Below are 21,106 nucleotides of genomic sequence, written 5' to 3'. Positions count from 1 at the left end.
AGGTACTACCGTTGAGCTATAGGGGCAAAAATAAGGGATAAAAAAATAGCACAGGGGGGAATGAAGAGTTAGTAATGAAATGAAATGAAACGTATAACTCTACACATCTAACCAATTTCTTAACTAATAAGAATCCTTAAATTTCCTAATGGGCTTTAAAGTTTTAGCTTAAAAAAAAGCCTTATTCCGCTTCTCCCATATTCTAATAGCGAATGCTCTTAGGATTAAATAAAAAAAAATTTTTTTGATTTTTCTATTTAGTTTTAAATAAATGCAATACCTTTGAGTGTTGACCTATTAGCGTTTATTTTTTTTTTATCATTTTCATATTTTAAAAATTAATCATTTTCATATAGCCTTTCACGGTTTGCTAAGTACACTTATACTTATTTTTTTATCCCTTACTCATAGTGTTTAAATCAACTAAAGTATTCTCAATTAAACTAATTATAGGTACAATTATTATAAAATGACCGAAATATAGAGCTGTACTTATTTGCCCTAATTCTATAAATGGAGTTTCCACATGACAAGCTCCTAATTTCATCAAGATTAAGAAATTTACTACAAAAACTCAGAAAGCAAATTTACTTAAAGGTCTAAACTGTAAACCTTTTGATCTACCTAAATCTGTTATAGGTAATAGCATTATTGCTAAAATAGCAGCAAACATAGCTATAACACCTAATAATTTATTAGGTATAGATCTTAATATAGCATAGAAAGGTAATAAATCAATTTGTCAATTAAGGTTATATCCCAAAGGGAAACTTATAAAATGACAGCTTTATAACCCTAATTTATATAACATTTCTTTAATAAAATAAGGTTTTACTAAAGTTATTAAAGATCTTTTTTTATTGAATAGATACCTTTGAAAAGTTTATTGCTTTTAAGATATTTACCTATCATAGTAGTAGAAATATTAAGAAATATTCCTGCTTCTTTCATGGTAGAAAACTTTGTGGAAACACCCTTTTGATTGTCAATAACTACCACGGCTTGTCTTTTGTGATTTTTTTCTGACATCTTTAATCTAGCATCTAAAGATGCTATACGGTTTCTCATTTTTAATAACACTTCTTCGGAATGTTTATATCCAAAACTTGAGCCAGCTACTTTTAAAATGTTGTACTCAGGCTTTAAAGTATCTAAATAATATTGTTCCCTTTCTAATATAGATGCAGGATCACAGTATTCTAAAATTTCTAATGTAAAATTTTCATGCCCATAAGCTAACAAAGCTTTATAAATAATCATGAAGTCTTTAAGTCTAGTAATGTAAGATTCATTAAAATAATTTTTAAATCTTTTAGTTAGATTCACACTGCTACCTATATACGTCTTTCCATTAATTTTATTTCTTCATAAATATATCCCAGACTTGTCTCTGTTGTCAGTATAAATTGAAGATTTTTTTGATTCTAGGTTGGAGTATATAACAACAGGAGTATGGCTCGAAGTACAAGTAGAATATCTTAAAATAAAAAGGTTATTTTTAATTAAGTTAATTTTATTAGCTTGCGCAGAAAAATAAGCTTTGTTTATTAAATAACCTCTGTTATACATATATGTTTTTAAACCCTTAAATTGTATGCCTGGAGACGGTTCTACTTTTCTACCAAAAAAGTAAAAAACTATATTTTCTCATAAAGGTTTAGTAAATCTTAAACAAGTTTCTCTATTAATAACTATTGTCTGACTAACCAATAAGAAGAAAAGATATAGAAAATTTACAGTATTTTTTCTAAGATGTTCTAAAACAAAAAAAAGTACTTGTGTGATTCGTTGCATTGTATTGTATAATTGTTAAATTTGGAATTATTTAAGCGACGGTTAATAAATAACACTAGGTGTATTAAAATAAAATACAGCATTAGCAGTTATTTATACCGTCACTAAAAAATTTTAGTTTCGTAACCATCATAACCACAATCATTTTATGCTTCGCCAAGTTTCCTACCATAAAAGTATTGCATTAATACTAGATCGCGGACTCTACCTAAATTAGATTCTTTAAATATATAAATACGGGGTTTACGAGGGCCAAAATTATTTATTTAAATATATTTAAAATTAGCAAAATTACCCTTATTTAGCTGTCTTTTACTTTGATGATGCCCCTTCCCTGTTCATGAGATATTTTTTTGTTTACATAACAAAATAATAGATTCTTTAAATATATAAATACGGGGTTTATTATCTCTGTTATAATGTATAGAGCATTTAAGATTAAATTTATCTTGTAGAGTGAACATTAATTTATCGACATCTGTATTAGAGAATCCATAAACGCTTATATGTAAACCGCTACCTTGTCTACTTCCGTCATCCATAATTCAAAAAGCTAAACCACGGGGAGTTAACAATTCTCTTATATCTTCGGGAACTATTTTTTTTCTATTTAAATCATAAAATAATTCTCTATACACATTAAAACAAGGAAGTTGCATAGTTGTGAATGATATAGCACTGTATATTTTTTTAGTGTTATTATCCACTACTAATCTAGATTGGGATTTATAGTCATTTGCACAAAAAGGTAAAAAGAAACTAAATACATAATCGAAATATTCTTTATGTTTTATGGCAGTTTGAGCATAAACTAATCTAGAATTAGCAGTTGGTGATCTTCTTACTATGTGGGCATCACCAAGTAAAATCCCTATTAATATTTCCTTTACTTCGTTAGGTAATTTTTTTGAAGCTCTTTCAGCAGGAGATAAACGGGTTATTCCTTTTGTTGAACGTGCAGCAAATAATACTAAACTATACATAAAGAATAATATAGGGGATAAATCAATTGATGGTATGTTAAATTCATAGTATCACTACCATGGTCGGACTATCTCTTCAATTAAGGCGCGAGCTCCAAAGTGCCTTTAATTGTCTCGTGCATAGCCTCTGAAGATTCCTTAATAAACTTAGTATATACTAGCTTAATAAAAGGCTTTCTTGCTGATTGTCATTTTTAATTTAAAATTAAAAAGGGTTCCCAGCAGTTCGCGAGATTTAGAATGACATTTATTTTACTTTATCATTCAGGCACAATAGCTGCAGGAGTTTGCATAGGATTTGCCATTATATAATTTTCACTATCACCTAAAACATTAGACATAAAGAAAACAAATGAACTTAAAACAAAAATAAAGATGAAAATTGTAATTAAATCTTTAAATAAGTAATAAGGAGCAAATGTTATTCTATCGTAATTACCTGAAATACCTAAAGGGTTACTTGAACCTGCAGTATCGTGAAGTGCAATTAAATGCATTAACACTAAAGCTACTAATATAAAAGGTAATAGATAATGTAAAGCAAAGAATCTATTTAAAGTAGCATTATTAACAGAAAAACCTCCTCATATGACATAACAATACATATAATATTTAATTTATATTTTACACCCTTAAGGATTTATTAGACTATATCTTAAACCATCGCATTATTACCATGGTTTTGGGGGTTTCGTGTTGAGCTTATTGTTAGTATAACTCACTCATTAGTCGTTGAACGTTCTTAATCCTTTTATATATACCTGATTAAACTTCGCTACAAATAATCTAATAAACTGGAGGTATTTATATGTTTATTAAACGTCCTTGTAATTTTCCCCATTTGACTTTAAAATTAATCTTCTTATATGTAGATTAATTTAAGGAGCCCATATTACTTATTAATTCAGGTTTTGATGTAAGAGTATTGTATATTTTACGGCCAGCATAAGCTATAGTTCCACTATATCCTATTTATATTTATAATATATCTTCCTTTAAAAGGTTTAGTATAGTTTTTAGTTAGTTTTAATTTTTCATAGTTTGTTATTTTATGAGCATAACTATTAAGGGCTATTGCTGCTTTTCTAATTGAACTATATTCCGTAGTAATATTAGTTTCTAAATCCAGAACACTTATTTTAATACTTTTCTTTTCAGCCAAAACAGTCTTATTTAAATATGTTAAATGATCTTTTAATTTAGCTTTAGTAGCATCGTTATGTTGCATACCTAATTTAGCAACTCTCATTTTATATTTAACATCCTCTGATATAATACGTCCAGATAAAGTTAAACTAATTTTAGCTTTAGTAGAGTCTATAACGTTAGACCCTAAACGAGATCCCGCTACTTTTAAAATATTAAACTCTGGATTCAAATTGTCCAGATAATATTGTTCTCTTTTTATAGTTTCTTCTCTATTACAATATTCAAGTATTTCTAATCTAAATTCAGAATGTCCATACTTCAGAATATAGTTATATATTATACTAGTTTTAGCTTGATTTTTTAATCAATTTAAAGCAAAATAACTAGAAAAACGTTGTCTTAAATCTACACTAGATCCGATATAAAATTTACCAGATTTTTATGTATTCATCTATAAATCCCTGACTTATTTCTATTATCCTTAATTGCAATTACTTTATTATCTAAAGCATTATCATAAATAATTAATGGAACTAGTGCTAAAATACTCTCATTACCTAAATTAGATTTATATGTACTATATTTTCGTATTTGAATGATATTATTAAATATCTTTTTATTACAAATAGTACTAGAACTCTTAACTAACTTAGAATGAGGATTAATATTTAAAGCTTCCACTCATTTTAAATAATTCAATAAAGTGCCCCCCATTAAAGGATGTAAACCTGAAAATGAAAAGAAATTTATAACTTTTTGTATATCAGATTTAGAACTAACACCAAATTGATTATAATTATTGGTTGTATCTATTTTTCTATTTGTATCGAATATTAATTTAAAAGCCTCCAATAAATTAGAATGTATCCTTTGTTTTAATTGAAAACAACCATCATTATTACTTTTAATAAAAAAAGAACCCTCTGAACATGTAAATCCTACAATTCAATTTTTAAAGAAATGTAATAATGTATAATCAAATGGATTATTAGGAATTTCAAAAATAGTTGGTATGTTATCTACATTAGGTATTTCATTATACAATTTAATATCATTTTTTAATATATACATAGCCAAATTAAATTGATCTACTCTAGTATTAGTTAAGAAAAATATGTTATTATATAAAAGTAATGGAAACAATACTTCTTGTAGATCAGTTTTATTAATAACTAATTTGCAAGTAGGGCTTCTCAAATCCTTATAAATATTTATCTTACCTAATTTTAAAACAGAATGAATATATTCTAAAATAGAAAGATCTTCTAAATGTAGTGATATAACTAATTTCATAGTTATAAATCCTTTTGGTGTTTTACTTATTTGAATATATCCGTCCCCATCTATTAATCCAACTAAAAAGGCTAAAAAAGACGAAGGAATTGAAATATATTCTTTTTTATCCAATCTTAAAGTTTTATTTCCTTTTTTTAAAGCATTCTTATGAACAACTCCTATTGTAGGTAAGGAAGCTTTGGTATCCGAAACATTTAAATGTAACGAAGCCATATACTTGTGGACAGCTACAACTGAAAATAAAATAACAACACCAAAACATAAATTAATAATTATTATAATAATTTTTGACTCAACAATATCTTGTCCGATTCATGGTATAGCACTAACAAGGTTAGTAATAACCGTAGCACCTCATAAGGACATTTGCCCGTAAGGCAGAACATACAAACTTACTTATTATATATAGATAATAAGCTAGAATAACTTTAAATTCGTATATTCTATTAGTTAGGCGCAAGCTCAAAGAGCTTGCACCTAACCAAAAGTTTCGACTGTGCATTAAGCAGCATTTCAGCCACCCATTAGTGACCCAGTCTGTCGCGATCATTTATATAACCGACGATCTTGAAGTTTAAACTTCTTTGATCGTTTTCACTAACATTGCCAAATAATCATAAAGACTATTCTATATCCCTGTCGGGATATACCACTTTAATCTTTTTTTTTCTATAAAGATTACAAAAAGATTGTTACTCATGGAACTATAATTTAATATAAAAATAAAGTATAATAAAGAGCTTTAGCGGTTTCACTATCCAAAGGATAGCGCAGCCTTGAAAATAAAATAACTATTTACTTGAAATCTTTTACTATTCATTGTCTTTTTACTAATCTTTTTTCTGTTTTTAATGCTCTTCTAATAGTTTTTTCGTCACAGTTTATAGATTTAGCTGCATCTAAAATAGTAGAATATTCACCGTAAACAGTTCCATTTAAATTATACAACACAACAGGTCTTGTATTAGTTATACACTTTTGTTTAGTTACATCAGACATAGAAGGTCTATTTAAAGCCTTCTCTCTTATTTTTTCTATGGTTTCAGGAGAAAGCTTTTTATCTTTGTTTAGATTACCGATTCTTTCACGTCTAGCGTCACTATAAATATCTTTCATCTTTTGACGATCAATCTCAGTGTGTTTGTAACCAAAACTAGAACCTGCTTCTGTCAAAATATTATAATTAGGTACTAACAATTTTAAATATTTATCTTCTAAATCCAAGAATTCTTTGTTATTTTCCTTAGTAACAATATTAGGATATAAATCTAATACAATAAAAGCAAAATTTATTAAATCATATTTTTTTATTGCTAATTTAACTATTTTGCTTCCTCTGAAATAAATAAGATGATTACTGAATCTAGCGTAAAATCTATTAGTCGACGCAGAACCTATATAATAGTCTTTAGTTACTTTATTAACTATCATATATATACCGCTTAAACCTCTAGTATCGTTTAAAATTTGTTTTCTAGTATCTTCTAAATTTAAATTTTCATAAACATATACAGGGTTTAAACCTAATTCTTGAATAATTGTTTTTAGTCTTTCAGAAATTTCAATATTATCTTTTGGACGGCCTGTACAATATCCTCTTTTAACTATGCTTTTATTAAACAGTCTATGATTGTTTATTTTATTATGCTTTATTATATTTTCTTTATTACTTATATTAAACCATTTTGGGCTATATTCATAACCCAGGAAAGCAGTTACAATCATAACTATAAGTATAACTGTACCTATAGCTCAAACTAATGTTCTAGGAGCTCTATATGATCCATAATACATTCCTCTTCCTATATGTAAATACACTAAGAAAAAGAAAGCTGAAGCTGTGTTACTGTGTAAATAACGTACTAATCATCCATTATTTACATCTCTCATAATCGTATATAGATGAAATCTATCTACTATAAGCTAACCCCTAGACGCGCTATCTATGGGATTAGAAGAAAAAACATATTTATTTTTATATAATCTATTTGTATCTATATAACGATTACAAGTATTACTACTAGGATTTAATCCTAGTGCTTTATGTGCTGCACTGTACGAAGTAAAAGGAGATCCTTCTATTAAACCTTCATCTGTATAAATATATACAGTTTTAGGCTTTTCAGATCTATTAGCTATACTAAACTTACGTACATTTTCAGTGTGCGGTAAATCTAACTCTATATCAAAAGGAGAATCTTTTTTTATAATATCTTCAAACTTTTTGCTAATATTATTAATTATTTCCTTAACATTCTCACTCGACACAGTTGTACTATATCTTTTATTAAGAATTTCTGATATTTCTAAGAATAGATTTTTACCCTCAAGTGTGTAATAATACCCTCGGATTTTCAATATTAAAGCCATTCTTCATAATTTAAAATCTACGAATTTACGGCTATAAAATTTAGATTCATCCAATGAAGGTAAAATATAATAATATAGAGCATCTATATTACTCACCACCAAAGATACTACACTTGTTTTAGCATTAATTGCACTTGTAACATTTAAAGGTAATATTTTATTACTTTGAGTGTGAAAGTATTTAGTATTGTTGGATAAAGCAATTAAATAATTAGTTATTCCATTTAAACATTCCTGACTTGTATTTTTTTGAGCTACTTGTAAATACAATGATGATCCAGTTTTAATACCAAAAGTTCCTTCACCCTCCATAAAACCTATAAATCAGTTAGGGTCTATTATAATTTGAGATTTTGTTGTATCATATCTAAATATTTCTCTTTTAGAATTCATACCATTTTTTAAGCATAATATTTTTTCTAAATTAGCGGGAGATATAATTTTTTCTTTATTTCTAATTAGCAAAGCTTCATAAAAATCTTGGAAATCTAGTTTTTTACTAGTGTGTAAAGGGTAATTATTAAATATAGAACATATTGTATTAATACCTGAAATATCTTCTACAATGAAAGAACAGCGACTTCTAGCTTCTTCTACGGTTATTCTACCTATATTTAAATTTGATTGAATAACTTGAAGAACTTTTAGATCATCTATATGTAAACTAATTTTAAATCTTAATTTGACATAACTACGGTCTATGCTTATTAAAAAATTACCCTCAGCATCAGTAAACCCACTAAACCAATGTAAAAATTCATTATTTTTATTTACACTATTGTTATTGTTAAAAGATTCATTTTGTGTATCCCGCACTGTTGTACTAGAAAACTTACGTAATCCCATTTTATTTTTAATACCCGATACGAAAATAAACGATAATAAAGTTATGCCTACAGCATTTAGGCATAGATAGGTAATCATTCTTGTTTTACTTCACAGTAAAATTTGGACTATATTATCACCTTTATAGATGTCAAGCGCGTAGTCTCTGAAGATGATAATCAACATTTAGGGGAGGCACGCCCCCCTATGCGGATCAACTTACCTGCTGATTGTCCCCCCGGTAATCAGGGGAGGGGGGTTTCCAGCAATTTAGCCTGATTTAAAGAGCACATTACGAGTATATATGCTCTATAGAATTAAAAGCTTCTAATACATTAGGACTATAATGCATGGCTAAAGTTACACCTGTTATAATTTGTATAACTAAACAAAGTAATAATAAAGAACCAAAATTTCATAAATAACTTATGTTACTTGGTTGTGACGCATCAATAAGATAGGAATTAACTAATTTCAATAAAGGATGGCTTTTTAATATTCTCATGGGTGTGTAAAAAAAAATAAATTTAAATTGAAAAAAAAATAATAAAGATAATTAAACCAAACCAAGCATCCTACTATAAACTACACAAAACTTTATAATATATATCAATATATTTAGAGAACGCACCTAAATTTAATCATGTTTAGGTGCGAGCTATAAATATAGAGCTCGCACCTCCCTTATAAGAAATAGGAGATTCGAACTCATAGCCTTCCGTGTGTAAAACGGTTGCTCTACCATTGAGCTAATTTCTTTTAAGTTACGATAAAAAAGTAGATTTTTTAATATTCTAAGATTTCTATAAAATTTTAATACTATTAAAATTTATATAATAATTTAACAGGATATAGGAATAAATAAAACAAGAATGGAGCATATGTGTCCACACTACCCTGTACCTCCTATTGCATAATTAAGAGGAATAACTAGCGATTTAATAAAATAGTCTCCTTCCTTTAAATCTATAGAGCTCGCTAATATTATATATTAAAGCGAGAAGAGTAGGATTTCAACTTGTAATTTGGGACATATATAGAGAGTAGTCTATCATCTCTAAAGATCCAATTTTTGAATTTTTCTCTAAAGCAGTAGAAAATTGAAAATCATGGATTTTAGCTTTATATACTCTCACAAATTTTTTTAAAATTTGTGGTTATTTTCTGATAAAAACAACCCCCTAATAAATATTTAGTGTATAATACCCAAGTATTTATATATTAAATCCAAATCTTAAAAAAGGTTCGTATTTATACGTAAAGACTCTCGCATTACCTTATGAAAGGTACACTTTTAGTTTCATTAGATAATTAAAATTTACTTAAAGTGGACTACATATATTCCGTATGTAATTTTTCATAAAAATAATATTTAATTGCTGACCCTTCGATTTCAGATTAAGTACCATAGTTTTTTTTTTAGGGTGTGAGCTCTAAAAAAAACTATTTGTACCACTTGCCTCACCAAGGGCTTAACTGATTTTGTCTAAAAGGTATAAATTTTTACAAAAATAAAAATAGAGGGGTTTGAAAACATTCACCACTATTGCGTGGTCCTTCAATATCACATCTAATCACAATACAAAGACGTGGTATTACCCATAATAACTTATTCAATTTTTCTTTTGGTCGTACATGCTTAAACTTAAGCAATGGTTTTAGAGCTTTTTCTCTTTCACTTATTCTTTCGTGTGGTGCAACATCAATAACTTATAGATTATATAGTACAAATATTGAGGATATGAACGGTAAAAATCTAAAAAAAAGTTTTAAAGCTAATACTTTTATATTTAAAAACTTAACTAGTGTTCTTCTTAATCACCCTATTAATGAAGAAACACAAATGATGTTAGAAGAATTATTATCTTCATTTGCTTACACTGGTTTTAAAGAAAAACTAAAATCAAAAAACCTTGGAATTATAGACTATTCTGTTTTTAACCCTAAATTAGCTGAGATATTTATTAAAGTCAAACCTACTTTAATTACTACAATTAATAATTTTCATAATGATTATCCTAATCATTTTATGACTAAACTTTAAAAAAAAGAAAAAAATGATGAATATTATCTTATCATTCTAAAAAGTTAGACAACTCAAATAACACTTCAACTGTAGCTTTTGAAATGGGAGAATAACTAGTAAATAACTTTTTTATATGGAATTTATTAATACTAAAATTAAATTAAGTCTAGAGGAACAAAAGTATTACTATTTATCTAGTTGAATTCGGGATAATAAGGATTTAGTAGAAAAACTTTTAAATAATATATTTCAATTTTCATTAGGACAAAAAATATCAATTTTTACAAAAGAGGTGGATTTATTAGATATGGAAACTATAACATTAGGATATAAAGAAAAATCAATTGTTTGAAAACCTACTAACAAGGTTTTAAAGGTATTACCTAAAATTGAGTCAGTACTTGTTTTACCAAAAAGAATTCCTATGATAGTAAAGCCTAAACCTTATACAAATAGAGTAAATGGAGGTTATTTAATTAATGATGTACGTTTTAATATGGATATTGTAAAACAAAAGTGAAATGTTCGTGAGAGAAGTCAAATCCTAGATTTTAATAAAATATATGATATAGTAAATAATTTAAGTTCGGTAGAATATAAAATTAACACAAAGGTCTTAGATTTTATTAAATTATATGGTAGTGATTATTTCGAAAAAGAATTGATAGATTCTAGTTATATTCATACTTTACTCGAAAAATCTAAGTTAACTAAAAAAGAAAAGGTATAATTAGATAGTTAGAGCTTGCGCCTTAAGTAAAAAAGAACTTCAAGAAAATATACTAGGATTAGCTGAAATATTTAGAAATGTACCTGAAATTTTTATACCTGTTAATGCAGATTTTAGAGGTAGAATAAACTGTCTTCCAGAATATTTACATTATCAATCAAAAGATTTAGCTAAAGCTTTATTATTGTTTAAGTAAACTTGGTAAAATGTCTAAAAAAAATATTACCGCCTTAAATTATTTAAAAATATATGGAGGCTCTAGCTTTGGTTTAGATAAATTACCAGCAAATAATATAAAAAATTATCGTAATGGTATATTGATTAAACAAGCTAAAAATAAAAAAAATTTTTTTTAGCTTTTTGTATAGAGTATAATAGATACTTAAAATGCATAGATAATCATGATATTAGTTGATTTGAGACATATCTACCTATCCAAATGGATGCTACATGTAATGGATTTCAGCATTTATCAAAATTAGGTCAAGAATTAAATTTAAATGAATCTACTTGGGATGATAAACCTAAAGATTTTTATTCATTCGTAGTTGTTTGTTTTATCGATTATTTAAAGCTTCTCTCTTATTAACTATATAAAAGATGGATTTGTATTAGATGATAGTACAGAATAATGGTTTATCTATAAAGCTAATCCTAGTATACGTCTAAAACGTAGAGATTTTACGATATTGGGTAAAGGGTTAAGAAAAGTACTATACGAAAGATTTCATAAATTAGAACTTTTAGTTCAGTATTTAAACCAAGTAGCTAAAGTTTGTACTTTATTAGAGATTCTCATCATATGGACATTACCATCAGGTTTAGTTGTAAAACAAAGCTATATGATGAGTGATGAGGTAAGGATAAAACCTTTCAACCATTCTAATAAGAAATTCTCTTTGAGAGTTCTAAATAAAGCTAAATTCAATTCAAATAAACAAGTTACAGCTTTTATGCCTAATTTAGTTCACTCATTAGATGCAGCTTCTCTAGCTTTATTATTAGACTTTTATTTTAAAGAATCAACTGATGTTAAAAATATATACACAACCCATGATTGTTTTGCTATACCAGCTAATAAAATGGAATGTCTTGTTAATCTATTAAAATTAACTTATGTTAAAATATACTCTGATGATAAATACCTATTGAAATTATATGAGGATATAAGGAAAAATATCCGTACTACTCAAAATAAGGGTTGTTTTAATGAAGAAACATTAGAAATATTTTCCGACAATTTTCGTGATCTTATAAATTTTCCCGATGTAAAAAAAGTATTAGGTTCAGTACCTTCTGATTTTGATTTTAAAGTATTAGATAAAAGTAGTTACTGTGGGCGCTATATGTAAAGCTCGATATAGGACGCAAACTCATATGCCTAGCCCTACGAAATAAGTAGTAACCTGGGGAGAAAATCGAATTCTCATCTTTAACGTATGAAATTAAGGTTTTACCTTTAAACTACCCGGGCTTAGTTTTTATTATATATAAACTCTGTATTACCATTTTTATACAGAGTTTATAATAAAAAAATTTTTTTTATAGCGTAAGCAGACGACTTCGTAAGTATGCAAGCCAACTAAAACTTGGAATAGGAGGAGCTTGTGCCTTTAATTTACTTAATTAAAAATAACAAACGGCCTATACGCATGATCCTTATTTGCCATAACTACTTACACCTATTTGTATACTAAGGGTGCGCAAGTTATGCAAGCACTAAAGAAAATAAAAGAAATAAGAAGGCAATACTTAGGTATAATCAAATTGGTATATCCAAGTCTGTGTTAATGCGCACATATATAAATAATACAGGAGGTAATAAACTAAAACATTTCAGGTAAAAACAAAAATTATAAAGTCTTAAAGCTACGGGCGCAAACTCTAAAAAAACTAAAAAACTTTTTCCGCATTTTATTTTAATGTAGATCAAGTGCGTCTTTTATATATCCACTTGTTAATACTACAAAAACTTGAGCCTGTATAAAGGCAATACCTAACTCTAATCCAGAAAAAGCAATAATGAAGGCTAAAGGAATTAAACCCAGGAAAAAGAATATAATACCCGATGTCATTATATTATAAGTAAAACCTGCTAAAATATGTAACAGCATATGACCTGAAAGTCGTTCAACAAATTCATCCTTATATTAGGCTATTTATTAACACATACCACAGTATTCTAGTCTACTAATTTGAATAAATATTTTCCTTTAAAAGGTTTACTTCTATTTTCTTTTAAGTATAAAGATAAACTGGGCTGACGATAACCTAATGCTTTCGCAGCAGCAGAAATAGAAGAATATACTGTAACTTCTTTAGTGTCAACGTTAGTAACCTCTACTTTCATAGAGGTTTTCTGAACCTTTTTGTGAATTAAATTTCTACTTTCCTCATCTGAGTTTAAGTTTAATTTAAAAGTATATCTACCTAAAACGGGTTTATTTTGTTTCAAGTAAATGTAATGTTCAATATATCTCTTATCTATATCTAAAGCTCGGGCTGCAGCTCTAATGGCATGATAAGTAGTAGTAGTATTTGTTTTCAAATCAGTTACCTCAACTTCGATACCACTAGATTGACCTTTAGATAATTTAGTTAAAAATTCCGGAGATTTGAATGTCTTAGATGCGGCTATACGCATACTCTCTATTGTAGCTTCAGAATGTTTTCATCCAGATCCTCGATAAGGGCTTCCGGGTATTTTTAATATATTATACTCGGGGGAGTACACTTCAAAAAAGTGTTTTTCTCTAGACATTAGACTATCCTTGTCGCAAATTTCTAAGATAGTTAAAGTAAAATTAGTGTAACCATACTTTAATAATGCTACGTTAATAGGCATACTTTTTTCGTTTAGTATTCTGTTTATATTGTAATACTCCGAAAGCCTACGTCTTAAATCCACAGAACTCCCTACATATTTCTTACCATTCAATTTGTTAGTTCACATATAAATTCCAGATTTACCTTTAACATAGTTAAGAATATTTAGTTTGTCTATGTCCGCATCAGAGAAAATAGCTAGAGCGGAAGAGGAATTGTCACTTTTTGAAGTTGAAAACATTCTTACGCCAATAGGTCTGGAACAATTCGTAGAGAAGGTATAATTTTTATATTGAAAAATTATGCTACGCGATCTCACATTATATACGTGAAAATAATCTGAGATGACAGATCTCTTAGTAGAATTTTTAGCCAAAGATAATATAAGTCGTTCACAACTTTATCCTTTCTTTAAAGGTATATATAAACTTTGTCCCCTTTATATAAAGGTATTTATATACTTTATCCTTTCTGTAAAGTGTCACAGTATAGACTTTTCATGGCTACTACGGAGAAAATAATCGAAAGATTATATAAGTCTACACACGATAGTGTAGTTATTTTCTTTCTTTATTTTCCTTTTCGATTCTTTATTATTATTCTTGTAGGTGGCGAAGCCCCTAGAGGGAATAAAACAAAGGGATTAAATATTATAAAATAAGGATAGGCTATTGTGATATCTTTAATCTTAGGTTACTTAGTTTCTCCTAAGAACCAGCTTTCCTGGCGACTAGAGTACACCTTACCATTAGTTTAAACTAATGGAAGAACCGTCTACTCGTTGCTCTTTTACAATAATCTTTTAAATTATTACTGATTTAGATCCACGATCACCCATTTCTATTACTAGAATCTCTAATTATATTACTATACCCTCAATCATTAATGAGGCCAGGTAAGAAGTTTCCGTCTTATCTTTAGTTATTAGAGCTTTAGGGCTTCCCTGGAGTTTGGCTCTTTAACACAACAAAATGAGGCACCTAATCTCAATTTTTTATGTTTGCAGCTAATCTAAGACCTAAAGATATATTTCTCGCAAGGTACGAGATAAACTCTATTAATACTAATAAAGGTAGTAATCCTAGAGGACAACCAGCTGGTACTAATAAAGAAAAAAATTCTAATCCATGTTTTTGGAACCCTAAAATAGTTGCACCTAAAACTATAGTAAAACTAAGAGCAAATGTTAAAACAAAATGGCTTGTAGAAGCAAAGCTATATGGTACCATCCCAATTAAATTATTTATTAAAATAAATATAAATAAAGCATAAATAAAAGGAAAATATATTTGACCATTTTTAGGATTTATTTGATTTACTACGATACTATGAAGAGTTGCATATAAAGATTCTTGACTTATGGATCAGCTATTACCAATTAATTTATTGTAATTTGTACTTAATAAATTTATAATTAATAAAAAAAAAGCCCCCATTGTTAAATAAAACCCTATATTAGTGATAGAAATATGTAAATTCCCTAAAATAGGAGTATCAATGCTTATTAGATCTTTTATTTCAAATTGAGTTAGAGGACTACTATTATATCTTCAAAAATTAACAGTATTAAATAAAGTATTCATATATCTTTTTTATGTAAATTTAATTTAAAAACCTGATCTATCTATTCTAATATAAGTTTATTATAACAAGCTCCAAAAAATGTCATGAGTGGAGCTTGCGCCTACAATAATGTACTTGGAGGCGCAAGCTCCACTCAGCAGTTCGCTTTTAAGCCAGTGCTTAAAATATTTAGCTTAAATTTAAAGCTTGCGCCTTAAATAAAAAAAAAGCACAACATATCACTAATTAAGTATAGCAGCCGTCTATGTAGCAGTAGTATGCAAACATATGAGCTCGCGCCTTATTAAATATATTTATATAAATATAGAGCTTGCGCCTTCGAGAAAGATCCTAGGATCTTTATGTAATTTTTTATTAATATGGATTAATTTAAACTAAATGTTGTAAATATATTTCTACAAAAAAGGGGTATTTAGAAACTTGTAAGTTAGCAATTTAGAATTAATTATTTAATATAATATTATTTACCGATCGCTCATTCCTTTAATTTTTCTCCATATTATTCCAAATTTTTATCTTTTTAATATATTTTACCCTAAGTTAACTTTTCTAAAAAATCACTATATTTCTTATTATATTTAGTCGGGTCGCAGACCATGACCAAATGGGCATTCCTGCCTTTAGTCGATTTCGCATTTTTACATATAGCGCCCCCAGCTTAGTATGGTGCAAGTTCTGCTTGCGTCTGGTAAGTAGGTTGATTTATAGTCATGCTGACTTCGTACACAATACTCATCGACCTAAATTGAATAAAGTAAGCCAAACGACGTACAATATATATAAATATTATTTAAAATATTTATGTTTTATATTGGGGTCAATATTTTTTAATTCATTTATAATTTTATTCCCCATATCTTTTTGTTGATCTTTTAAAAGATCAACTAATTTAATATAATCCTTGAATAATTCTTTAGATCTAGGATCATAAACACAATTTGGATCATTATTATTTACCTCAGATATATGTTTTCTAAATTTTAGAGATTGATTATCATATAACTCTAAAGATTTTTTTATATCCTCCAATAAATTATTTAACCTTTCTATATCAGAAGGATTTGTAGTATTAGATGGCATTTCAACCGACATAGATGATAGCCCTCTTTTTTCTAATAAATTATTAGGTACCGGTTTTACAATTTTACCGGGGTATTTAGGAACATTTTCAGGTAAATTTGGGATTGCTTTTTCTACCTCTTTTGGTTTAGAAGATTTACTAGCAAACTCATAAACATGACTTAACGGGTTAGAATCTGAATCAGTACCACCCATCTTTAGAGTATTTCTATCTATTATATTAGCTATTATTTCTGAAATATAATCTATGAAAGATATTAATGTACTTATCTCCATATTTTTAATAGAGATAAAACCTAAGATTACTATTCTAAAATATAGAACAAAATTTAGTGAAATATGTATATTAAGTAAAAGATATAAAAGCAGAATAAAATAAACAAATGAAGAGTCACTTTTTTTTAATCAATTCTCTATTAGAGTTATTATTTTAGTAATCTTTATATTAATATAATTAATAACAAATTTAATTAAATTTGCAATAATGCTATATATTCCTGTAAGAAAAGCCATTATTATAAATATATATAATATATTTTCAACAAAACCATTTGTTAAAATTTCGTTTATTCAAAATAAGGGATAGTTACTATTCATAAATAATATTTTTAATATTTATTATTAAGAGAATAAGTACAGACATACGTCTGTACGTCTGTCTGTATCTAATACTAATCATCCGGTAGGTTAATCACCATCATCCTCTAAATAGATGAGGATGATGACGGCGAAACTAGTCTGGAGTACTTAAGAAAGTTATATGCAATATGTAACAACAATTACCAGGCGCAAGCTCGTCATCTAGCTGTCTATTATCCAATAAGCTATTATAGGATTTAAGAAACCCCAAACTTGTTAAGCAATTACCTTAACAACTACTTATTCCTAATAATTTTTTTTCACCAGAGCTTGCATAGCTTGCGCACCCGGAGCTAATCCCGTCAAAGGGAGCTTGCGCCTAGTATTTTTATTTTTCATGTTTTAATAGTTTGTTTATATCGAGCGAGCACTGCCAATAGTTAAGAAAAGGTCAAAAATTAAGTCATTGATTCAAATCCGGTAGATCCCACCAAATGAATATTCAACTAAATCTTAACTAAATGGCATAGCCCCCAAGATGAATCGAACATCTATCATAATATTAACAGTATTATGCTCTACCATTGAGCTATAGGGGCTTTAAGTGTAAACTTTAATGAATATGTAACTGCAGGCATACAGACATACTTCGTCAGTACGTCTGTAAGACGACGAAGTATGTCTATATATCCCACGTCGATATTATATATAATGCCCGCAGACCAGCGGTAAGCACGTCCAACGCCGTCCTACGTGCATAACCCGGGCATCGTGTTTTACTTTTATACTTTAATTTATTATATCTTTTTTTAAGTCTCATTTTATCCAGGCGCGGTGCAAAATCATATCGCACCAGCCTTGTAAGAAATAGGAGATTCGAACTCATAGCCTTCCGTGTGTAAAACGGTTGCTCTACCGTTGAGCTAATTTCTTTTAAATTATGGTAAAAAAATTTCTTTTAAATTATGGTAAAAAAATTTTTTTTTAATTATAGAGTGAGGAGGAGTTTGCGCCTCCCTATATATATGCGCCGCATATATACAGACATACTTCGCCCGACGTCGAGCTTGCACCCACCTAAATTTTTCTTTGTTTTATTGTTATAACAATTGATCCCACCATTGCTAGTAAAAGTATAAAACTAGCGATTATTAATCATATATTATAAATAGTATACATTATATTACCTATAGCTGTTATATGATTAAAGTCTATTACAGATCCATCCCATATTACACTAGTCATAAAATACAGTACATTGTTGTATAAATTATTCAAATTATTATCATTTATATTTACATCTATTGTATAAAAATCCTCGCTAAAATAGTTATTATAGAAATTACTTAACATGGCAATATCATAAGGTAACATTGGAAATAAAAAATTACTAAATATAATTCCAATAAATATTGTTAAAGGAATACTATTACTAGTATTACTTTGAAGTTCACTTGTTCTAATATTTATTAACATCAAGATAAATAAAAATAATATAGATACAGCACCTATATATACTATTATATATGATAAACCTATGAAATTTAGACCTATTATATTCAAATAAGAGGAAATACCTCCAAATAATAGTATTAAAAATAATACGGATACAATAGGGTTTTTAGTTAAAATAACGTATATTCCTGTAAGAAAAGCCATTATTGAAAATATATCTAATATGTATTCAACAAAACCATTTGTTAAAATTTCGTTTATTCAAAATAAGGGATAGTTACTATTCATAAATAATATTTTTAATATTTATTATTAAGAGGATAAGTACAGACATACGTCTGTACGTGATACTCACCACCCAGTATCATCAACCATAGGGTTATTTATTCCCAGGTGTAGGCTCGAAGTGATCCAAAATATTTAAGAAAGTTATACAGCCAAAGGGAGCTTGCACCTGGAACAAGAGCACTTAGACTCGAACTAAGAAATTAAAGGTTGAAGCTTTCTGTTTTACCTTTAAACTATACTCTTTATGTGTGCTAGGCTGCGCCTTACAAGGAATTTAACTAACGGAAAAGAGGTGACTCGAACACCCAGGTGCTTAAACACAATATTTAGCAAATATCTTACCTTACCTATGGCAACTTTTCCCATAAAGTACGAACTAGACCGGCATCGAACCGGCATCTGCTTCCGTGACAAGGAAACCCTCTACCAATTAAGTTACTAATTCTTAAGTTAAGTTATTAACACTAAATCGAGCTTAGAGCTTGCATACGTACTGACGAAGTATGTCTATATGTATACGGCGCTATATATAGCGAGGCGCAAGCTCCTCCTCCTCAAAATAAAGTGAGTGTGGTGCGGTGTGGTATGACGTGGCTGCAGGCGACTTCGTACGTACACCGTGCTCCTTCTAGAAAGATAGTAAAAGAGCTTGCACCGTAAATTTAATATACGATATGTGAGATTCGAACTCACAAAGAACATTTGGAAGATGGACGTTTTACCAATTAGACTAATATCGCAGCATTAGCTTAATGCTATGTAGGCATACTTATTTAGGCTTCGCATGCAAAGGGATCAGCAGTATACTATATGCAATACGCAGTACTACGTACGTAGTACTACGCAAAAAAAATTAAGAATATACATTATATATAGGATCTACCGGATTCGAACCGATGACCGAATGATTAAAAGTCACATGTATTACCATTATACTAAGATCCTTTTGTATATTGGTGTTAATTTGGAAATGATGAATAATCTACTAAGAACCTCAATAATAAATTGAAACATATAAAAAAAGTCAAACTACATCCACAAAATGTCAATATAAAATACCACCTTCAAAACCTACATGATGGTTGTCAGTTAAATGGTAAGCAAATATTCTTCATAAAGCTACCGCTAAAAATATTGTTCCAACTATCACGTGGAACCCGTGGAAACCTGTCCCAAAATAAAAACATGTACCAAAAGCACCATCACTAATAGTAAAAGATGAAACATTATACTCAACTCCTTGGAATACTGTAAATATTATAGCTAGTAATATAGTAATAATAGACCCATATAAAGCTCCTTTTCTTTCCCCATGAATTAAAGAGTGATGAGCGTATGTTACTGTTGCACCACTAGATAAAAGTATTACTGTATTAAGTAAAGGTAATTCAAAAGGATTTATAGGTTCAATACCTATAGGTGGTCATTGAGATCCTAATTCTACAGTAGGTGTCAATGAACTGTGAAAGAAAGCCCAAAATATAGCTAAAAAAAATAGTGCTTCAGATACTATAAAAAGTATAACACCTAAATTTAATCCTTTTTGTACTGCTAATGTATGATCCCCTAATAAAGTAGCTTCTGATATTATATCTCTAAATCAGAAAGCCATAGATGAAATAACTAATATTAAAGAGATAAAAAATAAATAATAACTATTATTAAAATTATGCATAGATAAAGCAGCACTAGTAGCTAAATTTAATAAACTAACGCTAGTATATAAGGGTCATGGAGATGGAGATACTAAATGAAACGGATGATCTTGAAAATTACTTCTAATTAAATTAGTCATTTTATCGTTTTATTTTTTTTTTTTTATTTTTTTACTTGATTTGATTTATTTGTTTTTTTTCTGTTTTTTTTTGTTTTGTTTTGTTTTGTTTTGAGCAAAAAAGGCTAGTATATTATTATCTTTTTAATAAAAAAAATTTTTTTTTATTTATATAGCAGACATACATACTTCGTCAGTATGTATGTATGCAGTACGCCTAACCAATTTTTATAAAGGCGTGTGTGTCCACCCTTTATAGTAGGAAAGAAAGGAATTGAACCTTCGATGACTTTATTAGTCATTAAGTTTACAGCTTAACCCGTCATACCAACAAACGGGACTCTCCT

The 21,106-nt window shown here is 28.3% G+C and overlaps 7 protein-coding genes and 10 non-coding genes across 17 annotated transcripts, besides 11 other annotated features; 3 read left to right on the top strand and 14 right to left on the bottom strand. All coding sequences in view use genetic code 4, as the record gives it.

Annotated features, from left to right (window-relative positions):
• Nucleotides 1-394: 394 nt before the first annotated feature.
• cob (apocytochrome b) lies at nt 395-8,922 on the bottom strand (the record flags this gene model as incomplete). Its single annotated transcript has 5 exons — nt 395-738; nt 3,037-3,369; nt 5,513-5,609; nt 6,924-7,115; nt 8,722-8,922. The coding sequence occupies 5 exons, from the start codon at nt 8,920-8,922 to the stop codon at nt 395-397; spliced, it is 1,167 nt and encodes a 388-aa protein (XP_062727696.1).
• Nucleotides 739-3,036: a mobile genetic element.
• Nucleotides 844-1,794: a mobile genetic element.
• Nucleotides 2,061-2,777: a mobile genetic element.
• Nucleotides 3,370-5,512: a mobile genetic element.
• Nucleotides 4,332-5,510: a mobile genetic element.
• Nucleotides 5,610-6,923: a mobile genetic element.
• Nucleotides 6,018-6,923: a mobile genetic element.
• Nucleotides 7,116-8,721: a mobile genetic element.
• Nucleotides 7,146-8,603: a mobile genetic element.
• Nucleotides 8,923-9,104: 182 nt separating the features above from the next.
• On the bottom strand, nt 9,105-9,176 carry trnV(tac). Its single transcript has one exon. It is a non-coding gene; the product is annotated as a tRNA-Val (tRNA).
• Nucleotides 9,177-10,158: 982 nt separating this feature from the next.
• On the top strand, nt 10,159-10,461 carry QC761_0114830 (uncharacterized protein; the record flags this gene model as incomplete). The annotated part of the gene is made up of 1 exon: nt 10,159-10,461. One exon carries the CDS (start codon nt 10,159-10,161, stop codon nt 10,459-10,461), a length of 303 nt encoding a protein of 100 aa, XP_062727695.1.
• Nucleotides 10,462-10,576: 115 nt separating this feature from the next.
• Nucleotides 10,577-11,173, top strand: QC761_0114820 (uncharacterized protein; the record flags this gene model as incomplete). Its single annotated transcript has 1 exon — nt 10,577-11,173. One exon carries the CDS (start codon nt 10,577-10,579, stop codon nt 11,171-11,173), a length of 597 nt encoding a protein of 198 aa, XP_062727694.1.
• An 842-nt stretch (nt 11,174-12,015) lies between these two features.
• Nucleotides 12,016-12,525, top strand: QC761_0114810 (uncharacterized protein; the record flags this gene model as incomplete). Its single annotated transcript has 1 exon — nt 12,016-12,525. One exon carries the CDS (start codon nt 12,016-12,018, stop codon nt 12,523-12,525), a length of 510 nt encoding a protein of 169 aa, XP_062727693.1.
• A 51-nt stretch (nt 12,526-12,576) lies between these two features.
• On the bottom strand, nt 12,577-12,647 carry trnM(cat). Its single transcript has one exon. It is a non-coding gene; the product is annotated as a tRNA-Met (tRNA).
• Nucleotides 12,648-13,092: 445 nt separating this feature from the next.
• atp6 (ATP synthase F0 subunit a) lies at nt 13,093-15,582 on the bottom strand (the record flags this gene model as incomplete). Its single annotated transcript has 2 exons — nt 13,093-13,300; nt 14,996-15,582. The coding sequence occupies 2 exons, from the start codon at nt 15,580-15,582 to the stop codon at nt 13,093-13,095; spliced, it is 795 nt and encodes a 264-aa protein (XP_062727692.1).
• Nucleotides 13,301-14,995: a mobile genetic element.
• Nucleotides 13,356-14,240: a mobile genetic element.
• A 2,188-nt stretch (nt 15,583-17,770) lies between the features above and the next one.
• Nucleotides 17,771-17,841, bottom strand: trnN(gtt). The gene has a single exon. It is a non-coding gene; the product is annotated as a tRNA-Asx (tRNA).
• Nucleotides 17,842-18,103: 262 nt separating this feature from the next.
• On the bottom strand, nt 18,104-18,175 carry trnV(tac). The gene has a single exon. It is a non-coding gene; the product is annotated as a tRNA-Val (tRNA).
• Nucleotides 18,176-18,319: 144 nt separating this feature from the next.
• Nucleotides 18,320-18,985, bottom strand: nad6 (NADH dehydrogenase subunit 6; the record flags this gene model as incomplete). The annotated part of the gene is made up of 1 exon: nt 18,320-18,985. The coding sequence occupies one exon, from the start codon at nt 18,983-18,985 to the stop codon at nt 18,320-18,322; it is 666 nt and encodes a 221-aa protein (XP_062727691.1).
• A 172-nt stretch (nt 18,986-19,157) lies between these two features.
• trnW(tca) lies at nt 19,158-19,228 on the bottom strand. Its single transcript has one exon. It is a non-coding gene; the product is annotated as a tRNA-Trp (tRNA).
• A 39-nt stretch (nt 19,229-19,267) lies between these two features.
• On the bottom strand, nt 19,268-19,348 carry trnS(gct). Its single transcript has one exon. It is a non-coding gene; the product is annotated as a tRNA-Ser (tRNA).
• A 9-nt stretch (nt 19,349-19,357) lies between these two features.
• trnD(gtc) lies at nt 19,358-19,430 on the bottom strand. Its single transcript has one exon. It is a non-coding gene; the product is annotated as a tRNA-Asp (tRNA).
• Nucleotides 19,431-19,653: 223 nt separating this feature from the next.
• trnG(tcc) lies at nt 19,654-19,725 on the bottom strand. Its single transcript has one exon. It is a non-coding gene; the product is annotated as a tRNA-Gly (tRNA).
• A 133-nt stretch (nt 19,726-19,858) lies between these two features.
• trnK(ttt) lies at nt 19,859-19,930 on the bottom strand. The gene has a single exon. It is a non-coding gene; the product is annotated as a tRNA-Lys (tRNA).
• Nucleotides 19,931-19,970: 40 nt separating this feature from the next.
• Nucleotides 19,971-20,780, bottom strand: cox3 (cytochrome c oxidase subunit 3; the record flags this gene model as incomplete). Its single annotated transcript has 1 exon — nt 19,971-20,780. The coding sequence occupies one exon, from the start codon at nt 20,778-20,780 to the stop codon at nt 19,971-19,973; it is 810 nt and encodes a 269-aa protein (XP_062727690.1).
• Nucleotides 20,781-21,018: 238 nt separating this feature from the next.
• Nucleotides 21,019-21,106, bottom strand: trnY(gta). The gene has a single exon. It is a non-coding gene; the product is annotated as a tRNA-Tyr (tRNA).

The sequence above is a fragment of the mitochondrial genome of Podospora bellae-mahoneyi (genome assembly GCF_035222275.1).
Source record: "Podospora bellae-mahoneyi strain CBS 112042 mitochondrion, complete sequence, whole genome shotgun sequence".
NCBI lineage: Eukaryota > Fungi > Ascomycota > Sordariomycetes > Sordariales > Podosporaceae > Podospora > Podospora bellae-mahoneyi.
This window is presented reverse-complemented; position numbering and strand designations above follow the sequence as displayed.